Source organism: Aotus nancymaae, unplaced genomic scaffold (assembly GCF_030222135.1).
Source record: "Aotus nancymaae isolate 86718 unplaced genomic scaffold, 86718_ANA_hifiasm-v0.15.2.pri h1tg000064l_1, whole genome shotgun sequence".
NCBI classification, from domain to species: domain Eukaryota; kingdom Metazoa; phylum Chordata; class Mammalia; order Primates; family Aotidae; genus Aotus; species Aotus nancymaae.
In genome coordinates, this window is record NW_026988479.1 from 4,808,710 (window position 1) to 4,830,898 (window position 22,189).

A 22,189-nucleotide genomic window follows, 5' to 3' on the forward strand; every position below is an offset into this window, starting at 1 on the left:
CCTAGTTATTCTTCTGGGCTCATAGTAACAAAAACACAAAACACGTTCTCTTAACTCACATCTCTATGGTTTCTTAATACAACTTTCACATTTCTTATTGAAATCATGGAGAAGGCATACATCTTTATGTCCCTTGAAAATACTCTTTAAAATTCAATTTTATTAATGATAGTTTTGCCTTCCCTATTTACAGAAATGCTTTTGGTTTACATATAATACATGTGAACGTTAGTTTCAAATTAATGCCATTGGCAAATAAGAGAAAATTTAATAAAACATAGAAATTGTAAAAATAACTTGATTTAATACAAATTACAGAATAATTTTTGAATGAATCATTTATAGGTATATCCCAGAGCACTATTAAACTCTACAATGAGACTTATTCTCAGATGCATCTTCTTTCTTGGAAATTAAAGCTATATTTTATTTTTTTTTTTCATATAAATCAGAAGTTAGGCAGAATTTATTGGCCTACCCAGATGCCAAAGTCTAACTGTATCATTTCTATAAACTCATAATGAAACTCTATGATGCAGACTACAGGCGTACAGAGTCAACATGAGCCAAAAATGAGAAAATTTGAATCCACATGATCACAGGTCTAGTCAGCAAATAATCTCTATCCCCATCTCATAAAATAAATATTTGAATATTTTGAGTTAAGAATACATTACTTTGGTCTTCTGCAAAGAAGTTGATTATTGGAGAATTGAAGATTAAAAATTATAGTCTAATCTTTGGTTTGTAATGCTGCTGACCACTTATTCAATTGTAGTTAGAGGTATTTAGTGTTTTTGGATGAAAGAACAAGAGCGGTTTTTTTTGTTTTGTTTTTGTAATGTGCTTTTTTCATTTGTTTGCTAAGCGAACAGAAATTGGCAGTGTGGTAGACTCTAAATGCCCTTGACAAGAAGCAGTGCATTTGTCATAGCTTTATCATATTTTAGCTACAGATGAAGTCCCTTGTTTCACATTATCTAAATCAAATAGTCATGTTGCAGCCTCATGCATCATATGATATATTAGACATTTAGAAAAATCACCCCAAATCCCTTTCCCCCTATATCTGAATATACTTTACATTTAGTGATTATGGCCCTAAGGTGAAGATTTGATTTTATGTGGTTCTTTAATTTTTTGCATTGCCATATCATTCAGTAACATCTGTTTCGGGTGTTTCTTTCTCCATTTGTTGGCAAAGGCAGTTGAAGAACAGAATTATTCATTTTTTGATATGACTCCCCAGTCTTCTCTCTCACTGCTCCTGGGACCCTTATCACATCACAGAGGTGATACGTTTTGTCCTCTTCTGTGCCTTTCAAGTAGAAGCCTATTTTATTTCTCTCTGTTGTTTCCTTCCCCTTATTTAGTACATGGCATATTAGAGACAGTTAATGTATCCTACCCTATTCAGCTGTATAGGCCATACACTACACAACAGTAGAGGGAGCCATTTATGTTGTGTATTATAAATATGCCTGTGGAATTACACAGTGCACAACTTATACAACCAGGCATGATGTCCTTGTAAAAATTTGATTTCTATAGTTTCCTATGCAGAGAAATGATAAATATATTTTGTCATTTATTTATAATAATAATGCTAGAAAACCTTTCCATTCATCTTCATCTGTAGTTATACTGAGACTCTGAATATGTTATGTTTTGCTGCCAGTAGAAATTATTTTCCTATATAATTAGGGTATTATTGGTTTTGAGCCACAGAGATGAACTTTGCCTAAGTTGAGCACCAAAAGAAATAGTTGGCTTATTTTGATTCTATATTCTCAGAATCAAAGGAAGTACTGAAGAATCAGGTATCAGAAAAGATAGCAAAGAGGAAAGCTCTAGGCATCTCATCTACTGAGTTTGGATGATTCAGGGTCATTCATATTTGCTTACTATATTATCTGTTTTCCATCCTCTGAAAACGTGAGTTTCAGTGTAGGGGGAAAATCCTATGGTTGGAAGCTGATCACTAGAATACAGTGACCGGAAAATATGATGCAATAGAAGGTGATTTCCCAGTAGAAAGATGCTAGCGGGTTGAGTAAGGGAAGAATAGGATTTACCACAGGAATATGAAGGAACCATTTGGGGTTGTAAAAACCTTCCATTATAACCCCAGAAATAAATGTTCTGATTGAGAGCAGTCTTACCTTGCCCAAACTTACAAGGTTTCCTGTTTTGTATCTTGTATATTGAAGGGGATAAGGACTACTTGGAAAATGTAGTTGCATGCTGTTTACCATAGAAAAAGTTTAGGGTAGGGCAGCTATAGTGGTTATATTTTATGAGGTAAAATTTAGATGTATCTTCCCTCATTTATCTACAGTTTTCCTTCTAATTTTTGGGTATATTTTCAGAAAGATATATATATATATACACAATAAAATGTATAAATATTAAAGCTCCCAGTACTGATAATCGAATTATTTACTTTATTAAAATTTCTTTGCTTTCTTTCCTATTTAATAATTAACCGACAAATGCATCTCCTTTTCAACATTCATTCAGTTGGGTCAGTAGACTTTTAAGGAGTATACAGGCAATCCAGCATGATAGGATTATATTGTCTATATACAAAAGAAGTGAAGATTAGTGTACCAAGTGCTAACAGCCATTTTTAAATTATCAAAAATGGATTAACTTGGTTTTTGTTTTTTTTTTAGATAGAGTTTCACTCTTGTTGCCCAGGCTGGAGTGTAATGGCATGATCTCTGTTCACTGCAACCTCTGCCTCCTGGGTTCAAGTGATTCTCCTGCCTCTGCCTCCCCAGTAGCTGGGATTACAGGCATGCACCATCACACCTGGCTAATTTTTTTTTTATGTAGAGATGGGGTTTCTCCATGTTGGTTAGGCTGGTCTCGAACTCTTGACATGGTGATTTGTCCCCCTCATCCTCCCACAGTGCTGGGATTACAGGTGTGAGCCACTGTGACCGGCCTGAATTAACTAGTTTTTAGATTTACCAGAATACAAAAGTAATAGTATATTTGAGAAAAACATTAAAATTTGTACAAACTGGTAAAAATGTGTTATACTGTTTCTGTTGTCTGGAAATACCCAGTAATCAGTAGACAGCACAGTGTAACATTACATTGTGTCTACTGTGTTTTAGGGATAACCCACTCCCTTGCCAGTCTAATGAGGTGGGCTCTGCAGTGGGCGGCAGAGGTTCCTCTGGGTGTATTAGAACAAAGGTTCTCCTGGATGTATTATGAAGGTAAACAGAGGTAGGGAAAACATGGCCACTAAAACAAACTACAGCCAAGTATTTGAGGGTGGAGTTAAGTAAGGAAAGAAAGCGAGAGGGATAACATGCAAGAGGGCCTGAGTCTTTTCCTTGCTTAGTCCTAATGAAATATTGGAGAAGTGTTCTCAGCTAAGAGAGCCACAGGAATAATACATCCTCCACTGATTCTTCATGAAGCAATTTATGTGATAAACTATCAAACTTGAATTATTTTTGTTATTTATAACTAGAGAATGATAAATGTATTCCTAAATTGTAGGTGTGATTTAAATGAATTAAGTTTATTTTAAGTTCATTTTGTGCCTTGTATTGAAAAGATATTATTTAAGGTTATGTTTTATCTTCTCTATTTTAGCTCTGCCTTTTCCTCATTACTCTCATAATTGACTATATTTGTTTCATATAGTCATCTCTTTCAGAACTTGCCAGGAGAAATAGAGAACAATTTTAATAATTAATGTTGATATTAAAATATTTCATCCCTATCTTACACTCATGGCTAGCAACAAATATTTTTTTCTAACTCCAACCATTTGGAAGAAAAATAACAATATTGTAGAAATCACTAATTTGTACCATAATTTATAAGTAAAATAATCCTCAATTGTCAAAAGATATTATTGAAAATTTATTAAATATCAACTGAACATCTTATTGAAGCAGTTATGCAGTCTTTTAAAGCATTTTGTGAAAGTAGCTGCATGATATAAAATGCAATAAAAAAATAAGGCATATATGGCTTGTTACTATATACATTTAGACCTAATGATAACAATAAACTAATGTATCATCTTACTGAACTTCATTCCTAGATGGTAGGTCACAGATTAAGTTCAGTTCTTTTAATTATGTGATAATATGGCTGTCTAGATAGTCAGAAAAAGCTCCCATTATGTTCATAATGGACATCTATAAACCATAGAAAAAAATGAAATAAACATACTTTTACATGCACGGATGAGCCAAAAACAAAGCAAGCTCTGGCAACAAGTTTAGTAAGCATGTAAGGTAATGTGGTAGCTTCCCTGAGGGAGTTTTTTGGACTAAAAAAATCTAGGTTTTTATGTTTTAATGAGTCTGTGCAAAGTGGAAAAGTGGAACTGAAATGATTACATACAACTAGAATTTACAGGTACTTAGATCCTTAATAAAAGTGTGAACTGGTAAAAGTCCTTCCAGTGAGCACAGGTTGTGAACAAGGAAGAATTCTGCCTCATCCATGACCCCAGGTTAGGACAAAAATGCTTCCTCTGGGTATTCATTACCATGAATCTGATTCCAAAATTGAAGCACTTAGTGAAAGCATATGCACAACTGCTCTGGAGGGACTCTCTCTCAACTTATACCACGAGGCAACCACAATTAACATCCCACTGGCTGAGTTCATAATAGAATTCCAAAATGACCAAGTGACAACATATTCCATTGTAAGAACCCAGAAGCATATTAAAGAATAATAATTTTTAAAAAGTGCTAAGAGGGAATATAAAACAAGCATGTCCACCTAATTGAAAACAATCAAAAATTTCAAAATATGAGAATAAGGTGTTTTTGGGGAAAACAATTGATTTGAAAATTGATGAAAATAAATGTTCTCGAAAGGAAATATGGAATATGGTCCTTATACCTAAAATTTCAATTCTCAGTTGAAGAGCAGATTAGATCCAGCTGAAGAGAGCATTAGCAGATTGGGTGATATATCTGAGGGATTCTCTCAGTAGGCTACATAGAGTGGTTAAGAGATGGAAATACACAAAGGTACCTGAGCATTACAAACGTAAGAATGAGAAGAACTGTTATATTTCTAATGGAGTTCTAGGAGAAGAGAATGGAATGTCAGAGGGATTAACTAAATAGATAACGGTAAGAATTTTTATGTGTTCATGGATCTTTAAATTGAAAATATACCAAGTACCAAAGAAGATAGATAAAAACAAAATCAGTACCTTGACACATCTTTATGGGATTGTAGAATTATAAAGACAGAAAGAATGTTAAAAGTTAACCAGAAACCAAATGCATGAAGAAAGAGCAAAAGCTGTAATCACAGACTTCTAATTAATATTTATGAATGCGAGAATAACATGAGATAGTATCTTCAGTGTGTTGAGAGTCATAAAGTCAACCTAGTTGACTTTACAACAACTCAGTTACTATTCAGTTATGAATAAATGCAAAATAATAAAATTGAAAGCAAAAGAAAAAACTAGGACAGTTTACCACTCATAGATAGATGCTCATTGAAACAGATACTAACGAATGTACTTAAAGAAAAAGAACAGTGAGATGTCTAGAAAGTAAAGATACAAGATATAACTGAGAAAATAAATTGCTAAATAAATAGGCAAATTGCTACATCAGCACTGATGGTTTTTAGAAGAAACCGTCTACATTTAAATTTCAAAAATTAAGATGAAATCATAACTTCAGATTAAAAACACATGAAAAATTGAACAGAGATTGGATTAAAAGAATGTTTATGTTCTTGCCTTTTTCAGGAGGAAGGGCTTTAGACATTCTAAGGATATGTGGTAGGCAGCAAAAATAACATTTCCCCCCATAGATGTTCATGCTGTAATTTCTAGAACCTGAAAGTATGTTATCCCATATGGAAGAAATGACTATGCATATGTGATTATATTAAGAATCTTGAGATGGGGAGATTATCCTGGTGTGAGGAAAAGAGGGAGAGAGGAAAGTCAGAGAAGAACATATGGTGATGGGGACAGAGTGATGCAATTATTGGCCTTGAAAATAGAAGGAGGCCCTGGGTCAAGAAACCTGGGTAGCCTCTGGAAGCTTAAGAAGGCAAGGAAACATATTCTCACCTAGAGGTTTAAGAGGTTATATGATACTGCTGACACATTGATTTTACTGCAGTAAAGTCCATTTCAAAGTTTCAAAAAATTTAAAACTTGTGGCCTTCAGACTGTAAGTTAAAGTTTTGTGTTGTTTTAAGCCACCAAATTTATGGAATTTTTATAGTGGCAATAGAAAACAAATATATCATACTTTAAAATGTAAAAGAAATCATACATCAAACACGATTTAATGTTACTTCCAAAGTTGTAGCCAAAAAAGAGAGTGAAAAGTAAAGATAGGAAGAAAGAGAAAAAGAAGAACAAAGAAACATAACTTGGTAAATACAAATCATAAATAATAGAAATCCAAACATATCAATAATAAAATAGAAAAGGATTAAATTCATTTATAAAGGTATTATAACTAGCTTTTAAAGTTTTCACTATGTGCTCATTATAAGAGACTCAGAGAAAATAGATGTTGAAAGCAAAATGAGAGAGATATGCCAAGCAAATACTAATTCATTACTATATATTAATATTTGTTAGTATCAGACACAATCCACCCATCAAAGGAAACATATGGATTTACACGATAATACAAATAATAGTTCAAAATAAATAATCAAACTTAGAAACTGAGTACAATAAACTTTGAGATAAAGCAAAAATTAGAATCAAAGGGAAACATCAAAAAATTTATAACCATAATGGAATTTTAAGTCTTTTCTCAGTACCATGTAAAAATCAATCTAGAATTGCTTATTCTACTTAACGATTGTATATCAGAGCTTTTAAGAGCTAAATCTAATGAACATATATGCAACTGTGTTCCAAAAAATTAAATATACATTTCTAATATGCAAGGAAGATTTGCAAACTTATATATATATAGGTATTAAATCACAAATGCTGCAGAGAACCAAGCAAGATGTGAACTGAGAGCTACCCATTATAAAGATCAATGTAGCCTTCACTGATGTATATGCAAAATATTGTGCTTAATTTTAAAAGTCATTTTAAAAAATCATTTAGATACAACTTCCAGATCCTGTAACAGAGAGAGGAATTTTTTTAAAAAGATAATTTTTCATTTCTCATTTATATACACACAAAAGACCTATTGCAATATTGTTTGTAACAACAAAAGTTGTATAGAACCTTAAAGTTTATGGCTAAGACATTGCTTATATGATGATACAATAATAACAACAATAAAACAATCCCCAACAAAAACATCACAACTAACTTTTGAGAGCTTACTTTGTGTGTGGCATTGTTTTGAATACCTTCTATGTGTTAATTCATTCAACCTGCACAGTAACCTAGATTTTTAAGGTTTTATACATGTTAAGTCATTTAATTTGAACAGTAAACCTAAGTGGTAGAAATTATCACTACCTCTATCTTTTGGATGAGGTGACACAGGCACAAGAAGGTTTAATAAGTTGCCTAAGGTCACATAGCTAGTAAGAGGGACATTAACAGTTTTGCTTTCATATATTCCGTCCCCAAACTTTATAACTCTCATTAAGTTCTATTAAATTATGTTCCGGCCGGGCGCGGTGGCTCAAGCCTGTAATCCCAGCACTTTGGGAGGCCGAGGCGGGTGGATCACGAGGTCAAGAGATCGAGACCATCCTGGTCAACATTGTGAAACCCCGTCTCTACTAATACAAAAAAATTAGCTGGGCATGGTGGCGCGTGCCTGTAATCCCAGCTACTCAGGAAGCTGAGGCAGGAGAATTGCCTGAACCCAGGAGGCGGAGGTTGCGGTGAGCCGAGATCGCGCCATTGCACTCCAGCCTGGGTAACGAGAGCGAAACTCCGTCTCAAAAAAAAAAAAAAAAAAAAAAAAAATTATGTTCCATGAAATTCTAAATAATTGATAACAAGATTGAAGCATTCTTAGGAATGCTAAGTTATAGTTTCAGATAAAGAGTAAAAATTGTAAAATATTAATACTTTTATCCCATTTATGTAAAATACTAATTTTCTTATACAATTAATAAAATGATTATAAGTCTTTTAAAAATTTTGCCAGTCTTATGATATAAAATATTATGTAGTATTAAGTTGTATTTCTTACATTAAAATTTTCATTCTGGAAATTATTTTTGTGTTACATGAAGTAGGTATCTTTCAGTAATTTTTTAAATGGAAAGACTTGTTCCAACACCATATAATATTTTTTTGTAATTAAACAATAGAATACTGTAAAATTCAAAAACAAGATGGGATATTACTTTTGAAATACTGTCCATAATATGGGAACTGTCTAAATGTCTAAGGATTAATTATATCAGGTACAAATGTGCTATAAAGTTTAATTAATCTTCCATATCTTAGAATTAAAAATTCGTTAATCTTATTCACAGTTTTATTAGATTCTTGGAGATAACAGATATGCTTTGATTAATCATATAACTATTAAAAATGAGTCACATGATGTCTTGTTTGTACGAAAGAATTTATCTTTCAGTTTTCTATTTTTCTTTCTAGGGAAGATTTCTGTGTGCACAAAGATGAACCATGTGATACTGTTGGTAAGTGTAAAAATTCTCTCACTTGGAGTTCTGGAGAACTTGAACATATCACTTATTTAAACATAGGAAATTATTTGTGTTCTGGTTATAAAGGAATAACTTTGGAATGTCAGACATACATATTTTCTACCTATATGTTTAATCATTTGTCAGCACTCCAGTTATTAATGAGTTTAAAGACACATGTATCAACTATATATTGGAGATAATTTTTAAGTGATGTTTTAAGGCTATAATCAGTCCTTTTTGTTATTTTCTCAGAGATACACACATGGGTTCAGTAAGATTTTATTATGATTATTAACCCAAGACAAAATATATTAATGACATTATGTTCCGCTAATTTGCAGGATAACAGATTATTTTTTGAGTTATGTATGCTTAAAGGCTTTTGCAGACTGTGTCAAAATAAAGTTGCTTGACTCAGTATGATTCTACTTACATAAAGTGGCAAATTTTTCACTATTTGTATTGGATGTCTAAAGTGCCTAAAACAGAACCATATAGCCAACAGAATCCATGAAACCACAGTTCTAATTTTGAAAGAATGGTCACACATATATGTCCATATTTTAAAATGCATTTATATAAATATAAATGTACCTATTCAAAGATACTCCAATCTTTATGTGTGTGTGTGTGTGTGTGCGTGTGTGTGTGTGTGTGTGTATTTAATTTTAAGTCATGTAGCTGTGTATAACAATATATTATTGGTAAGGTACAATTAAGAACTGTAATCTAATTTTGGCATATCATGTAGGGTTCATTTCTATAGGATAAGCAGTATTTTAACTTGACCATCTTTGGTGCATCATTTGTTTTTTATAAAGTGAACAATAAATAAAATGGGTAGAAACAGAACATAGGGATATGAGTATTTTAAAAGATAATTCTAACTAGTTCCATTAACTTTTCATCAACCTCCCCATATGTTTAAAATCTTAGATAATATAAGGATTTTTGATATGTATTATTCATAAAACTTACTATGGAAAGTAGTATAATAATGTCAAGTAGATGATGATGGAATCAAGGGAATATTTGGTTCAGAAGGTTTTGTCAACATAAAAAGAGCTGGGCACCTAAGGAAAAGCAGAATTGATGTAAGGACCGTCTTCCTACTGTTGACTTGCTTGTCTGCTTCCCCGTTTTCTTCTTTTCCTGTCTGAATCTCCAGAAATTTAAACTTGTTATCTAGTTTTTATTACCCTAACCATGGAAGCTTTTGATTGCCAGTAAAGCTTGTCTCAAAATAATTACCTTTTCTTTCACGTAAGCAGCAATGTTGCCCCCAAAAGCCTTCTTTACCGCTCAATATCTTGCCTTGCTCGAGCACATGTTGAGCAATCAGCAAGTCAGGCGGCATCTTCCATAGCTATACACGTGAACTGACTCTTTATAGCCTGTACCCAGGAACTAATGTAAGAAGAAACAATTTCTGTTCTGATAACAACAGCATTTCATATCTTGCTAAATCTGCTAATTCAAAATTGTGTGTGAATTTGTGATATGCTATATGCAAATCTTATTTTATAACTTAAAACACATTTAAATAATTGAGTACCTCAGTGTGTTCTGACAATCAGTATGTAAGATTTGGCAGGAAAGAAATTTATTGAGTCCTCTGCTCTATTTGTCCTGTTCATTAAGATCTTCAAAAAATATCAGTTTTAAATATTACAGCATAGAGTGTGAAAAGTCCAGTGCCCCTTCCTGAATTCTCTCTGTTTTGCTGAGTCCTTAGGTTGTCATCGGCACCTCTGGCATCACTTCTGTATCTTATGGCAGACTTTTTTCCTAGCCCAAATATAGACAGGGTCTTTCCCTATGTAGTCATGAGCAGGGTGAAAATCTGAAATATTTCTTCAAGAGAGATAAAATGAAAACTGTAACAACTAAGTCAAAGTAATCTGTTTCACCCAACCCCTACGAAAACCCTTTTGTCGCACTACCTATGCCTATGTCTAGAGTCATATACAGTCAGCCTTCCGTATCACGGACTCCGTTTTCATTCAACCACTTGTGGTTAAAAAATATGTTGTCTAAATAAAAATAAGAAGTAAAAATGCAGCAATAACAAAATATACAAATTAAAAATAATATAGTATAACCACTTTTTACATAGCACTTGCCTTGAAAGTGCTTGGTATTTTATTAGGTATTAAAAGTAATCTAAAGATGATTAAAAGTGTAGGAGAGGATGTGCATAGGTTATATGTAAGTACTGTGCCATCATATAAAAAGGAATTGAGCATCCATGGATTTTGTTATCTGCAAAGAGTCTTGGAACCAATCCCCCATGGATTCCAAGGGACAACTGTATATTTATAAGATTTATAAAGACATTTGTAAGACATACACATTGTAGTTGCCACTTCAGCATCCATGCATCTACCACTGTGTAGCTGCAATGCTGTGTTAGGAAAGGATGGCCCTACAGTGTTGGGTCATAATTAGTCTAGGCCTATCATGGGGATTGTTTCAGGATCCTAGACCTAAGCCAGCTAGCACAGGCCACTGCCCTGGTTGAGACGTATGACCTGTTTCCTATATTTGCCTCATCAAGCTGAAAAAGGTAGTATTTTTGGTGGTTAGAGCTTGTTCATATATGCTTCCACTGGATATAAATAAGGAAGAAAGCAACCCTGGTCAGTATACTCAGGAAGGAAACCATCCTTGGGATGAATATGACATCATATACTGCAGAATGAAGAAATGGAAGTTATCTTTCTCCTGGATGACATTGTTGAATCCTCCAACCCTGAAGCCCAGGCTAATGTTTGGGTTTCTGAATGTGTAGGTCAGTATATCCTTATTACAAAGCCAGTTTAAGACTTTTACATTACATGTAGCATGAGGCATAAAAATCTTCCCTGAGGTTCATATTTTCATTTACAGAGCAAGAAAAATATGGGGCAATATAATAACCTCTCTACTGTTATTAAGAGAAAATGCCAGTAAACTGCTCTGTGACTTGTTAAAAAAAAAATGATCATGTATATAGCTATTCAAACATTTTAATAACTATCAATCTCTAGTAAAACAAAGCCAAAGTGATTTAAAGTTAACATCAATAAAATGTTTGTTCATACACATTTTAAAATCTCCTCATGTAATACAAATGCACATATTTTTTGACAGATGCTATTCTTATGTCATTGTATATTTCTTTTGTCTTTTATCTATAACCAATGTGAAGTCAGCCATTTTACTTTTAATACTATAATGAAAATATGGAGAGAGGAAAGAGAAAGGAAAGAAGTGGATTTAGCATTTATTAGTTTGGATCATATAGGATTGAATGATAACTTTAAGACATTTTTCCCTACTCTCCTAGGTGTAGTAAGAGGAAAGAACAGCGCTTACAGGATTTGAATTTATATTATTAATGTGAGTTAGAAATGGAGAGGAATGCCTGTATTTTCAAAGCAATGGTAAGGTTTATGCTTTGCATTGAAATTCAAACAATATTTTCATGGACATTATCTAATTCCTTCAAAATCTGAACTCTCAATTTTTTTTTATCATTTTATAGATGAAGAAAGCTCTGAAAAACAAATGAATCATAGATTTTTGAAGTCAGACATCTAGATTTAAATCAGGGCTATGCTACTTATGGACTATGTGAATGTGGGCACAGTATTTAATATCTTGAAAGCTTGGAGTCCTCATCTTTAAAATAGAGGCTATATTATCTATCTCACAGAATGTTGCAAAACTGTGACAGTTGCAAAGCAGCTAGTTAATTGGCAGTCCATATACACCAGTTTCTATCACATTCTGTTATTCCCTGTGGAGAGGTTACAAATTTGCCCAGAATCACTATTAGCAATTGGTAGTGCTAGACTTCTGACTGTACTGTCAGAAGTTACTGTTTTCGTCAGAAGTTATTACTATACTGTCAGAAGTTACTGAATTACTGTTACTAATTGGTAGTGGTAGATCTTCTGACTGTACTGTCACTTTTCTTTTTTAACAATGCATTTTTATACAATAGATAAAAATACAACTGGAAAATTGAATGTGAGAAAAATATCTTCAGATGAAGATATAGGATTAGATTGAAAAGGTCAAACTAATTATGAAATAATTTTATTTACCAATATTTCAACTTTAAAATAATAGGATATTGTGCTCATTCACTAAGTCAAAAGATTTGTGCATTTTAAGGTTGGGCTATATTAATGTTACAGAATATTGTTAAGTAACTGCTTCTGTTGAGAAATTATAGGTATTTACTAAGCTTATATTTGAAAAGCTACATGGAGGATAAAAAGTAGAAATCATTTTTACTATGTTCTCAATTACACACTTTTTTCCTGTTGATTTAGTTATGTAGATGGTTTGGCAGGACAGTAAGTAGGTATGTAAATCATGGAAGAAAACACCTGCTATTATATGTTTTAACCCATAAAAATATCAATTTAAAAACATTTGTGTGTTTACCTTTTAAATCCTTGAAATTAGGATTCATTTTGCAATGAATGGCTTACTAGGGTTGTCATAGTCTAATTGAAAGTTTTTGAACTCTTAGACTGAATGAACTATGGTAATAGACTTAAATTTCAAAAGAAATAAAGCATATTTTATTAGGCAAGTGGCAACTGTATCTCTTTGCTGCTCATGAAATTGCCTTAATTTTTGTGGTAGGCAGAATAATGGTCCTCAAGAGCATATTTGCCCTAATCTTTGGAATTTGCAAATATGTTAGGTTACAAAGCAACAAGGAATTAAGGTAGTACAAGGAATTAAGGCTGTCCATCTACTGCTCTTGAAATAGGGAGATTATCCTGTTTTATCATGGTAGGCCCAATGCTGACATGAGAGTTCTTAAAAGTGAGGGAGTGAGGCAGGAAAGTTCTGAGTCAAAGGGAGACATGATTACTAAGAAAGACAGAAATGCCATATGAAAAGGATTCAACTCATCGTGGATGGTTTGAAGAATGACAGGGTTACTGGTGAAGAAATGTGTGCAGTTTCTAGAACAGGCAAAAACCAAGATATAGAATCTTCCCTAGAGCCTTTGGAAGTGAACACAAACAGCCTTTTCAAAACTTAGTTTTAGCCAGTGAGGTCTGTGTCAAACTTCTAACCTAGAAAACTGCAAGAGAATAAATTTGGATGCCTTAAGCCACTGAGTTTGCAATAAATTTTACAGGCAGCCATGGAAAACCCGTACACTTTCTAAATAATGTTGCCTTCATCATTTAGAGAAGGAATAAAGAAACATGGTGATTTCAAATCTTTAAACTGTGGTATCAACAATTCTGTTTCTATGGTTAGTTTTGAGAACTGGTAAAGAGCTTGAGATTAGATAAAAAGTAATAACTGGTACCATGATATAAAAATATATATAAGGAGTAACAAACTCGGGCTGTGCTGACAAACATGATTAATTATAGTTAACCATTTCTAGCTAAGGGCTTACCACCCTAGAAAAATAGTTTATGTCTTCTTTTAACAACTAAATAAATTGAATCAATTCTTTAAAATCCACCTACATCCAGGCACAGTAGCTCCTGCTTGTAATTCCAGCTTTTTCAGAGGCTGAGGTAGGCAGATTGCTTGAAGCCAGGAGTTCGAGACAAGCCTGGGCAACATGGTGAATCCCCATCTCTACTAAAATTACAAAAAAAATTAGCTGGGCACGGTGGCATGCACCTGTAATCACAGCTACTTGAGAGGCTGAGGCAGAAGAATCACTTGAACCCAGAGGTGGAGGTTGCAGTGAGGCAATTTGGCACCACTGCACTCCAGCCTGAGCAACAGAGTGAGACCCTGTCTCAAAAAAAGTTATAATAATAAAATAAAAATAAAATAAAATCTACCCACGGAAATACTAGGCTCTGATGATTTTGTAGATGATTTCTATGTTCCAAAGATGGATCATTTCAATGTTTTAAAATCTATTTTAGAAAATAGAAAATGGAGGGATTAAAACTGTATAAATGTCTTACTAAATCCTAAAAGGACAAGGTAAAATAGGAAAAAATTCCTTTATTAGGAAGGAAATAAAGAAAATCAAAACCAAATATTAGCAGATATTATCTCACAATGCATTTTTTAAATAACCAAGTGTGGTTATTTTATTGCAGATTTATTCCAGAAATGCAAGGGTAGTTTAACATCTTAAAATGTAACTACATATTCCAATTAAAGATGAAAACCATATGATCATCTTTTTTGGATAAAGAAAATGCCTTTCATACAATTCAAAACACATTCATGATAAAAACCCTTAGCAACGTAGGAAAAAGTGGGAACTTCATTATCCAGTAGAATTCACTTACAAAAAAACTTATAAATATCTTTCTTTTTAAACAGTGGAGCATTAAAAGCATTCCTTTGAGAATCAGAAACAAGGAAACAATTCTGCTACCACCACTTCTATTTGACAATGCACTGAAAATTTTAGGCATTACAAATATAAAATAGATAATAGTATTATCTACATAAAGTAACAGATTATGGAATTAATTTATGAGAATTAGTAGGAAAGTTTAATTGAGGGTTAGATATCAAATCAATATGCAATAATCAATTGCATTTTATTTTAGTGATAGGCAGTGAGAAGTTAAAATTTCTGTTTAGTTTATGTAAAATATGAAATATAGTGAAATGCATCTAATGACCAATGTTCAAGACATGTGGAGAATATTATAGGCTATATTACAATTTAATAAATTAGACTTAACTTGATGAAGAGATACACTACTCATGCTCTGAAAGACTATGATACAAATGTTCATTTCCCTCAAACTGATCTATTAATAAAATACATTCCATTAAAATTCTAACAGGAGTTTTGAAGGAACTAGATAGGCTGATTCTAAATATATATAAGAATATTGGTCTAAAAATTGCCAAGATACTGGTGAAGAAAGAATATGGGAAGGAAGGAAACCTGCACTATCAGATACCAAGATATAGTATACAGTAAATAATAAAATGCCCATATTTGGAAATAGATGTATACTGCAGATCACTAGGTAATACATAGTTCAATACAAAATGTTAAGATGGTTATTCACATGAAAAAAATTGAGATTAATCCCATATGGTTTAAATTTGTGAAAACAGGAGTCTATTTTTTTTTTTTTGAGACGGAGTTTCGCTCCTGTTACCCAGGCTGGAGTGCAATGGCGAGATCTCGGCTCACTGTAACCTCCGCCTCCTGGGTTCAGGCAATTCTCCTGCCTCAGCCTCCTGAGTAGCTGGGATTACAGACACCCGCCACCATGCCCAGCTAAATTTTTTTGTATTACTAGAGACGGGGTTTCACCCTATTGACCAGGATGGTCTCGATCTCTTGACCTCGTGATCCACCCGCCTCGGCCTCCCAAAGTGCTGGGATTACAGGCTTGAGCCACCGCGCCCGGCCAGGAGTCTATTTTTGATGTAGAGACATGTTTCTTAAAGAGGACACAAAAATGTTAATCATAAAGGAACTATATCAATATTTAAAATTTCTGCATATTAAAAGACATAGTAATGAAAGTGAAAAAAGCAAGTTTCTATCAGAGAGAGGATAACATATTTCATGGATTTTAAAGTGTCTTCAATTTTCATTGATTTCAAGACATACCATTAGTTTATGTATCAAGAAATAAATAAGACAATGACCAATTTTAATTCTAAGTTATTACTGATTTCAGACATTGCAATGTGAAATAAGGTGAATCTTAGAATTATTGGTATGTATTAATAGTATTTCCAGTGCATGTAATCAGCAAATTATTAGAACCCAGAGTATACAAACAACTTTTCTAAATCAGTAAGTAAGAAACAAACCAGGAAGCAGACATGCCAAATAGGGCAAAAGACTCTAAAGATCATTTATGGAAGATAATACATCAAGATTGAATTTTAAAAAATAAAATGAAAAGATGCCCAACTTCATTAGTAGTAAAGGAGATGAACATTCAGATCACAAGCAGATTTCTACCGGTGGGATTGAAGAAATTAAAATGTGACATTAAAAAGTGATAGCAAGTATGTGAATCTATGGAAACAATGTACTTCAGGAGTGAATTTAAATTGGTATAACCACTTTGGAGAACTTTGGGCAGTATTTAGTAAAACTGGCATTTGTACAACAAGAAATCATTAATTACATTCTCACACATATGCCTTACAGAATCCTATGTGCATTGAAGACATGTTCATGATAGAAATGTAAACATATATCCAAGTCCAAAGTTTATCTTTTCTTTTCTCTCAGGAATATAAAGCACCTGAAACATTCTGTATACCCTGTCCTTATTGTAGGCTGTTACCATTTTTTAAACAACTTATTTAGTTTTTAACACACAAAATATTATGGTTTTCTACAGTCGATGCTCAATTAGATTTATTCACATTTATCACTTTATTAGTTTTTATCAGTTCGTTCTTTCTTGCAAACCAGTTCTCTCTCCTAATCTTACTTTCCTCCTTATTGAAACAATATTTATTAGAATTTCCCTTAGTAAAAGTCTACTGGTGACACATTAAGTTTTTGTTAGTATGAAAATGTCTCAATTTTACTTTGATTCTTGAAAGATATTTTAAGTGAGTGTAAAATCCCAGGATTCTGGATACCTATTTGGTTATTTTTTTTTTTTCAGCACATTTTGAAGATCTAGTTGACCTGTCCTCTGGCATCCATTGTTACTCTTGAGGATTTAGCTATTGGTCTAACTTATTTTAATACCATCTGTCCTACAAAAACAAAACAAAATAAAAACAGAGTCTAGGTTAAAGTAGACAAGTTTTCACGCTATAACATTTTCTTAGAAAGCAAGTTGTTTTTCTTATCGTTTCATTGAGTTTAACTATTTGTATGGGAGGGTAGGGAAAGATGATATCTTTTCCCACTCACTTTAATTAGAAGTTTGAGTTCTGAGACCTCACCTTGAACAGGCATTGTATTTGTCTCAGTGTGATGGCTAAGGCTGAACATTTTGTATTTGAGTTTGGCAAATGCCTGTAGGCAAGCAGCACATCGGTGCCAGCTCAGAACTCCTCCCTGCCTTCGTTCAACCCATGGAAGGATTTCCCTTAAGTGTGAACTCAATTATGCATTTAAGATAATTTTTGTCATTTTTACTCCATCATTTATATATTCAGGTGATTTGCAACCAGAATTTTCTCACTGTTGGAAATGGAATTTTAAGGAAAAATTTTAAAGTAAATACATACTTTTTGTATGTTTGTTTATACATATATATGTTTATACATCTTGCAGCTACACTTAGTCATACAATCCAATTTGCTTGACATTCATATATGTTGTGACACTGATTTGGAGAATTGGTGTTATAGTTAAGATGTCACTACAGTTTTTTAAAAACATAGTTTTAGAAACTGTTTTAGAGATATTCATATTGTCTGTATGCTATAAGATAGTGATTATTAAACTTTTTGGTCTTTGTACTCCTTTACATTCTTGAAATATTTAAGATCCCAAATAGATTTTTATGTAGGTTACATTTATTATTATATTAGAAATTAAAATAGAGAAATTCTAAAAAACATTTTGATTTATCTAAAATTAACAATAATAAACTCATCAAATGTTAGCATAAAGGACATGCTTTCATAATTTTTACAAAAGTTAGTTATATTATCTAGAACAGTAAAAACAGTGAGAAGACATGGCTTTGTTTTATATTTTTGCAAATCTCTTTGTTTGGCTTATAGAAGACAGCTGAATCTCATATCTGATTCTGCATGTAAGGTGTTTCTGTATGTTATTGTGGCTGACCTGTATGAGGAAAATTTGGCCTTACCCAGATATGTAGTTGAAAAATGGAGAACTATTTGCATATTATTGTGCGTTTTCTAAAACCCAAGTCATAGTGTTCTAAAAGTTTGTGGAATGGGACAATGTAGAATCTGAAAGCACAGAATGAACTTTCACACTCTGTTACATTAATATCTACTGGTATGTCTTACACTTTAAATGGATCTTTTAACCCTGCATGGCTTTTTAGTATCAATTATCTATTGACTGAAAAATATTAGTTCACTGAGTTAGGCAGATCTTCTAAATGTTGACATATTTCATCTTTCTATCTGTCTATATATCTATCTGTCTATCTAATCTATCTGTTAATATCACCATCTATATTATCAGAAAAGTCTTTAAGTTTTGAGAAACTGTCAAGCTCATGGTGACAGATGAGTTTGTCAATATTCTGATTTTTACCTTGAAAATTTGAATTTTATTCTTGGCAAAAAAGAAATAGTCATAATACTATAAGTTGATTTTCACAGAGTAACAAATTCACTTCATTCATTTTGGGGCAAGTGTCTCTCTGATTTCCAACTCTGAATAACTACTGTTTGTCAATTATTTTTTCAATGAAAAATGGTGCATCATGAAAAGCACAGCTGGTTCAGGTCATAACTCAACCAACCTCACAATACTTTAAAATGAGACATCATATTTTAGCCTGCACGGAAATGCTTTATCCATACTTCCTTTTTGTTACACAAAAATATTTTTTAAATGTATATGCTCAAGTGTTTAGATTTAATGAAATGAATAAATTTTGCTGCTTCACCTGGAAATTTTTAAGTGAAATTATTGTGGTACCGTCTGGGAGTAAGTGGCAGTGAATAAAATGACTGACATTGAAGTTGGTGCTACTGCCTTGACTAGGCAATTTTACCTACCATTACTTTGGCACCATTACTTCAAATGTCAAATGCAAAGTATATTGACTTTGCATATACTTCTTGAAAAGGTCTTAGAGGGCCCACTGAAAAGGTCTTATGGAATCCCAGGTTTCTGCATAACCCTCTTTGAGGAATTCTGCCATAAGCTGAGAATGGTTGATAATCAGTGGGGATAGTCAGTGTTTGCTTGTGTGTGTGTGTGTGTGTGTGTGTGTGTAGACACGTGTTTCATGAGACTTTTTAAGGACTTTAACATATAGAAAATTGGTAAATATTTAAAGTTGGCAAAGATAAATGCTGATTGAATGAGTATCCTGCTATGAATATTCTTCCAATACTTGTTGATGAGAGAGGCTGTGTCCTTTACCACTGGGTTCCCAGCTCTGTGATACTCTGACTCTCCAGGCAGTCTATGGAAACTTACATGTTTCAACATCCTAAGTTTTCTTTTTTTCTGTCTTTGAGCAGGTTGGAATGATCCAGGTTATTATTTTCTATGCTTCTGAATATTCTGATTTTATGTACTTGACATATTGTCAAACAGGTATACAGACCACCAAGGAAGCAACTACCAAAAAGAAGCATATCCCCACACTAAAACATGTTAAATAGCCTTTTATGTCAAGTGTACTGTGAGAATCTCCAGACACTTCCCTTTCTAAACATGAATACATTCTTCATACCACATTTCAGCAGAAATAATCATTTTTGCTGGGTGAGAAGAAGAGGTTAAGCTCATTTGTAAGTAGCTTAATTTTGATTAAACAGCAATTTGGTATTTTCTTTTGCATTGTGGCACCTTAACCCTAGAGAATTTCAAGGACTAAATATACCCAAACAATTACTGAGGTCACCTTTCTACTCAGTACCTTTTTTGATAGAACTATATTGTTTGTACTGGAAAAATCATGGGTTTAATATGCAATATTTTGATCTTTTAAAGCCTTTGGACTACACAAAGAACAAGGTTAATTTTTTTCTACATAAATCTTAGTTTCTAAAAGAATCAGTTGTGTAATTGAGTATACAAGGGAGTTCCAATACATTTATTGGGGATTTACTATATTCAAAGTGCAATGTCAAGCTCTATGATGGATTCAAGGTTGACAATTGGGTTTTTGCCCCCTCAATCTAGTGGGAGATATACTTCTGCAGAAGAAATTAGCAAGCATATTAGAAGCCTGTACCAACCTTCATTCAATGTGTATAATTTTATAAAAAATCTTTTGAAAATTTTTTGAATATTCAGATATCTTCATATTTGTGAAAGATACGTTGTTATAAAATGCTGCTCAGTGATTAACACAGAAAGCTTCAGATATGCAAATAGAATATATTCAGAGTGGTAGACAGAATTCTACATAGGGCAATCCCAAGATTCCTGACCCCTAGCTATACAATCAAATGTTAATCTAAGTACTGCTGTGAAGGGAGTTTGCAGAGGTAATTAAAGTCCTTCAGTTTACCTTAAGACATGGCGATCTAACCAGGTGAAACTGTTAAAGCAGAAGCAAGGCAATGAATTGTACAAACAACCTGCATGAATTCAGAAGCTGATACTTTCCAAAGCCTTTAAACAAGAGCAGAGCCTGAATGATAGCTTGACTTTGCCCTTGTGAAACCCTAAGCAGAGAACCCAGTCAAGCCCAGCCAGACTTCTGAACTATAGTAATGTAGGATAATAAACATGTGTTATTTTAAGCTGTTACATTTGTGGTAATTTGTTATGCAGAAAAAGAAAACTAGCTCATTCTGACTAAAGGATGCATATTATTTCATATTAATTGAGGGCTTCTATACAGAATGAAAACAAAGCCACCTTGGATGCAAGTATGTACATGATCCTTGGTGAGGACAGAGTAAGAAGGAAGAAAAAAAGTTAAGGGGAGAAATTCAAAGAGATTTTCATTTATCATATCTGACAGTAGAACAGTGAAAAGATTTTAAGAGGATTTTGGAAGGACTTCATACAATTCTGTAATTGTTGCAATTTCTCCATATTTAATATTCATTTCCCTTGTCTTGTTAGTGATGAACAAAAGCATATTAAGGTGAAATGGCTCTAAACACTTGACTGTGGTACCGAAAGGAAAGGGATGGGGAAAACTTATTCTTTAAGGAGGTAATTTGGGTGACACCAGAGAGGAAATGCCAGTCTCTTGGCCTCCAGCAAAGAAGCTAAGAAAACCTGATGGAGTCAGATTTGGCCTGGGCATGACTCTTGCTTTGAAATAAAAAGGCTTGTGAGGTTTATTTATAGATAAGGTAAACATATAATTTGTAAGTCATACTAAGAAACTTTTAAAAGTTAAAAGAGACATAATTATGCTTAGACAAAAGCATAAGTTGGGATGCCCTAGGCAAACTAGCCATGTGGTCACTCTAATGTTGATGAACATGTTTGAGACATTTTAAAACATACTAAGAAGAATTTTTAATAATAAATTTAAAATTACTTATTTCAGAAATATTAACCATCACAATTATTTCTATAATTTAGATATTTCATTATTTAATCTCCCAATAATAATAATAATTAGACTTACTAGGAATAAACCTAGGAGCATTTGCTACATGTATTAGAAGCTGATTCTATACCATTTCTCTTAACTTTGTTTTCATTTAATCCAGATGGCCACCAATTATTGGCTATTGGCACATTTTGATGGTCTGGGTCTCAGATATACACTTGATATATAAGGAGTAATAACCTTCATCATGTACTAAATTCTTATATCTGAAAGGCCTGGAAATATACTTTGAAGATAATATGAAATGTGCTACTCTACTTATCCATTTTCCTCAATTTTTATTGGTTCTTGCATTTCAAATGACCTTTTCACTTCTCTGTCTCTTATCATTTATTCAATTTTCTCCAATATTTTGAAACCCCTATTCTGTGCCCAAGATTGTGTTAGGT

At 33.0% G+C, this 22,189-nt stretch overlaps 1 protein-coding gene and 1 long non-coding RNA gene across 2 annotated transcripts in view; one reads left to right on the top strand and one right to left on the bottom strand.

Moving 5' to 3' along the window:
• Positions 1–22,189, top strand: part of ADAMTS19 (ADAM metallopeptidase with thrombospondin type 1 motif 19) — a 255,323-nt gene that overhangs the window by 65,866 nt on the left and 167,268 nt on the right. The window contains exon 7 of the mRNA XM_012447921.3: positions 8,564–8,607. Coding sequence (XP_012303344.3) covers positions 8,564–8,607 — 44 coding nt within the window. The remainder of the gene's footprint in view (positions 1–8,563; positions 8,608–22,189) is intronic.
• Positions 1–22,189, bottom strand: part of LOC135270622 (uncharacterized) — a 371,213-nt gene that overhangs the window by 59,184 nt on the left and 289,840 nt on the right. The window lies entirely within an intron of this gene.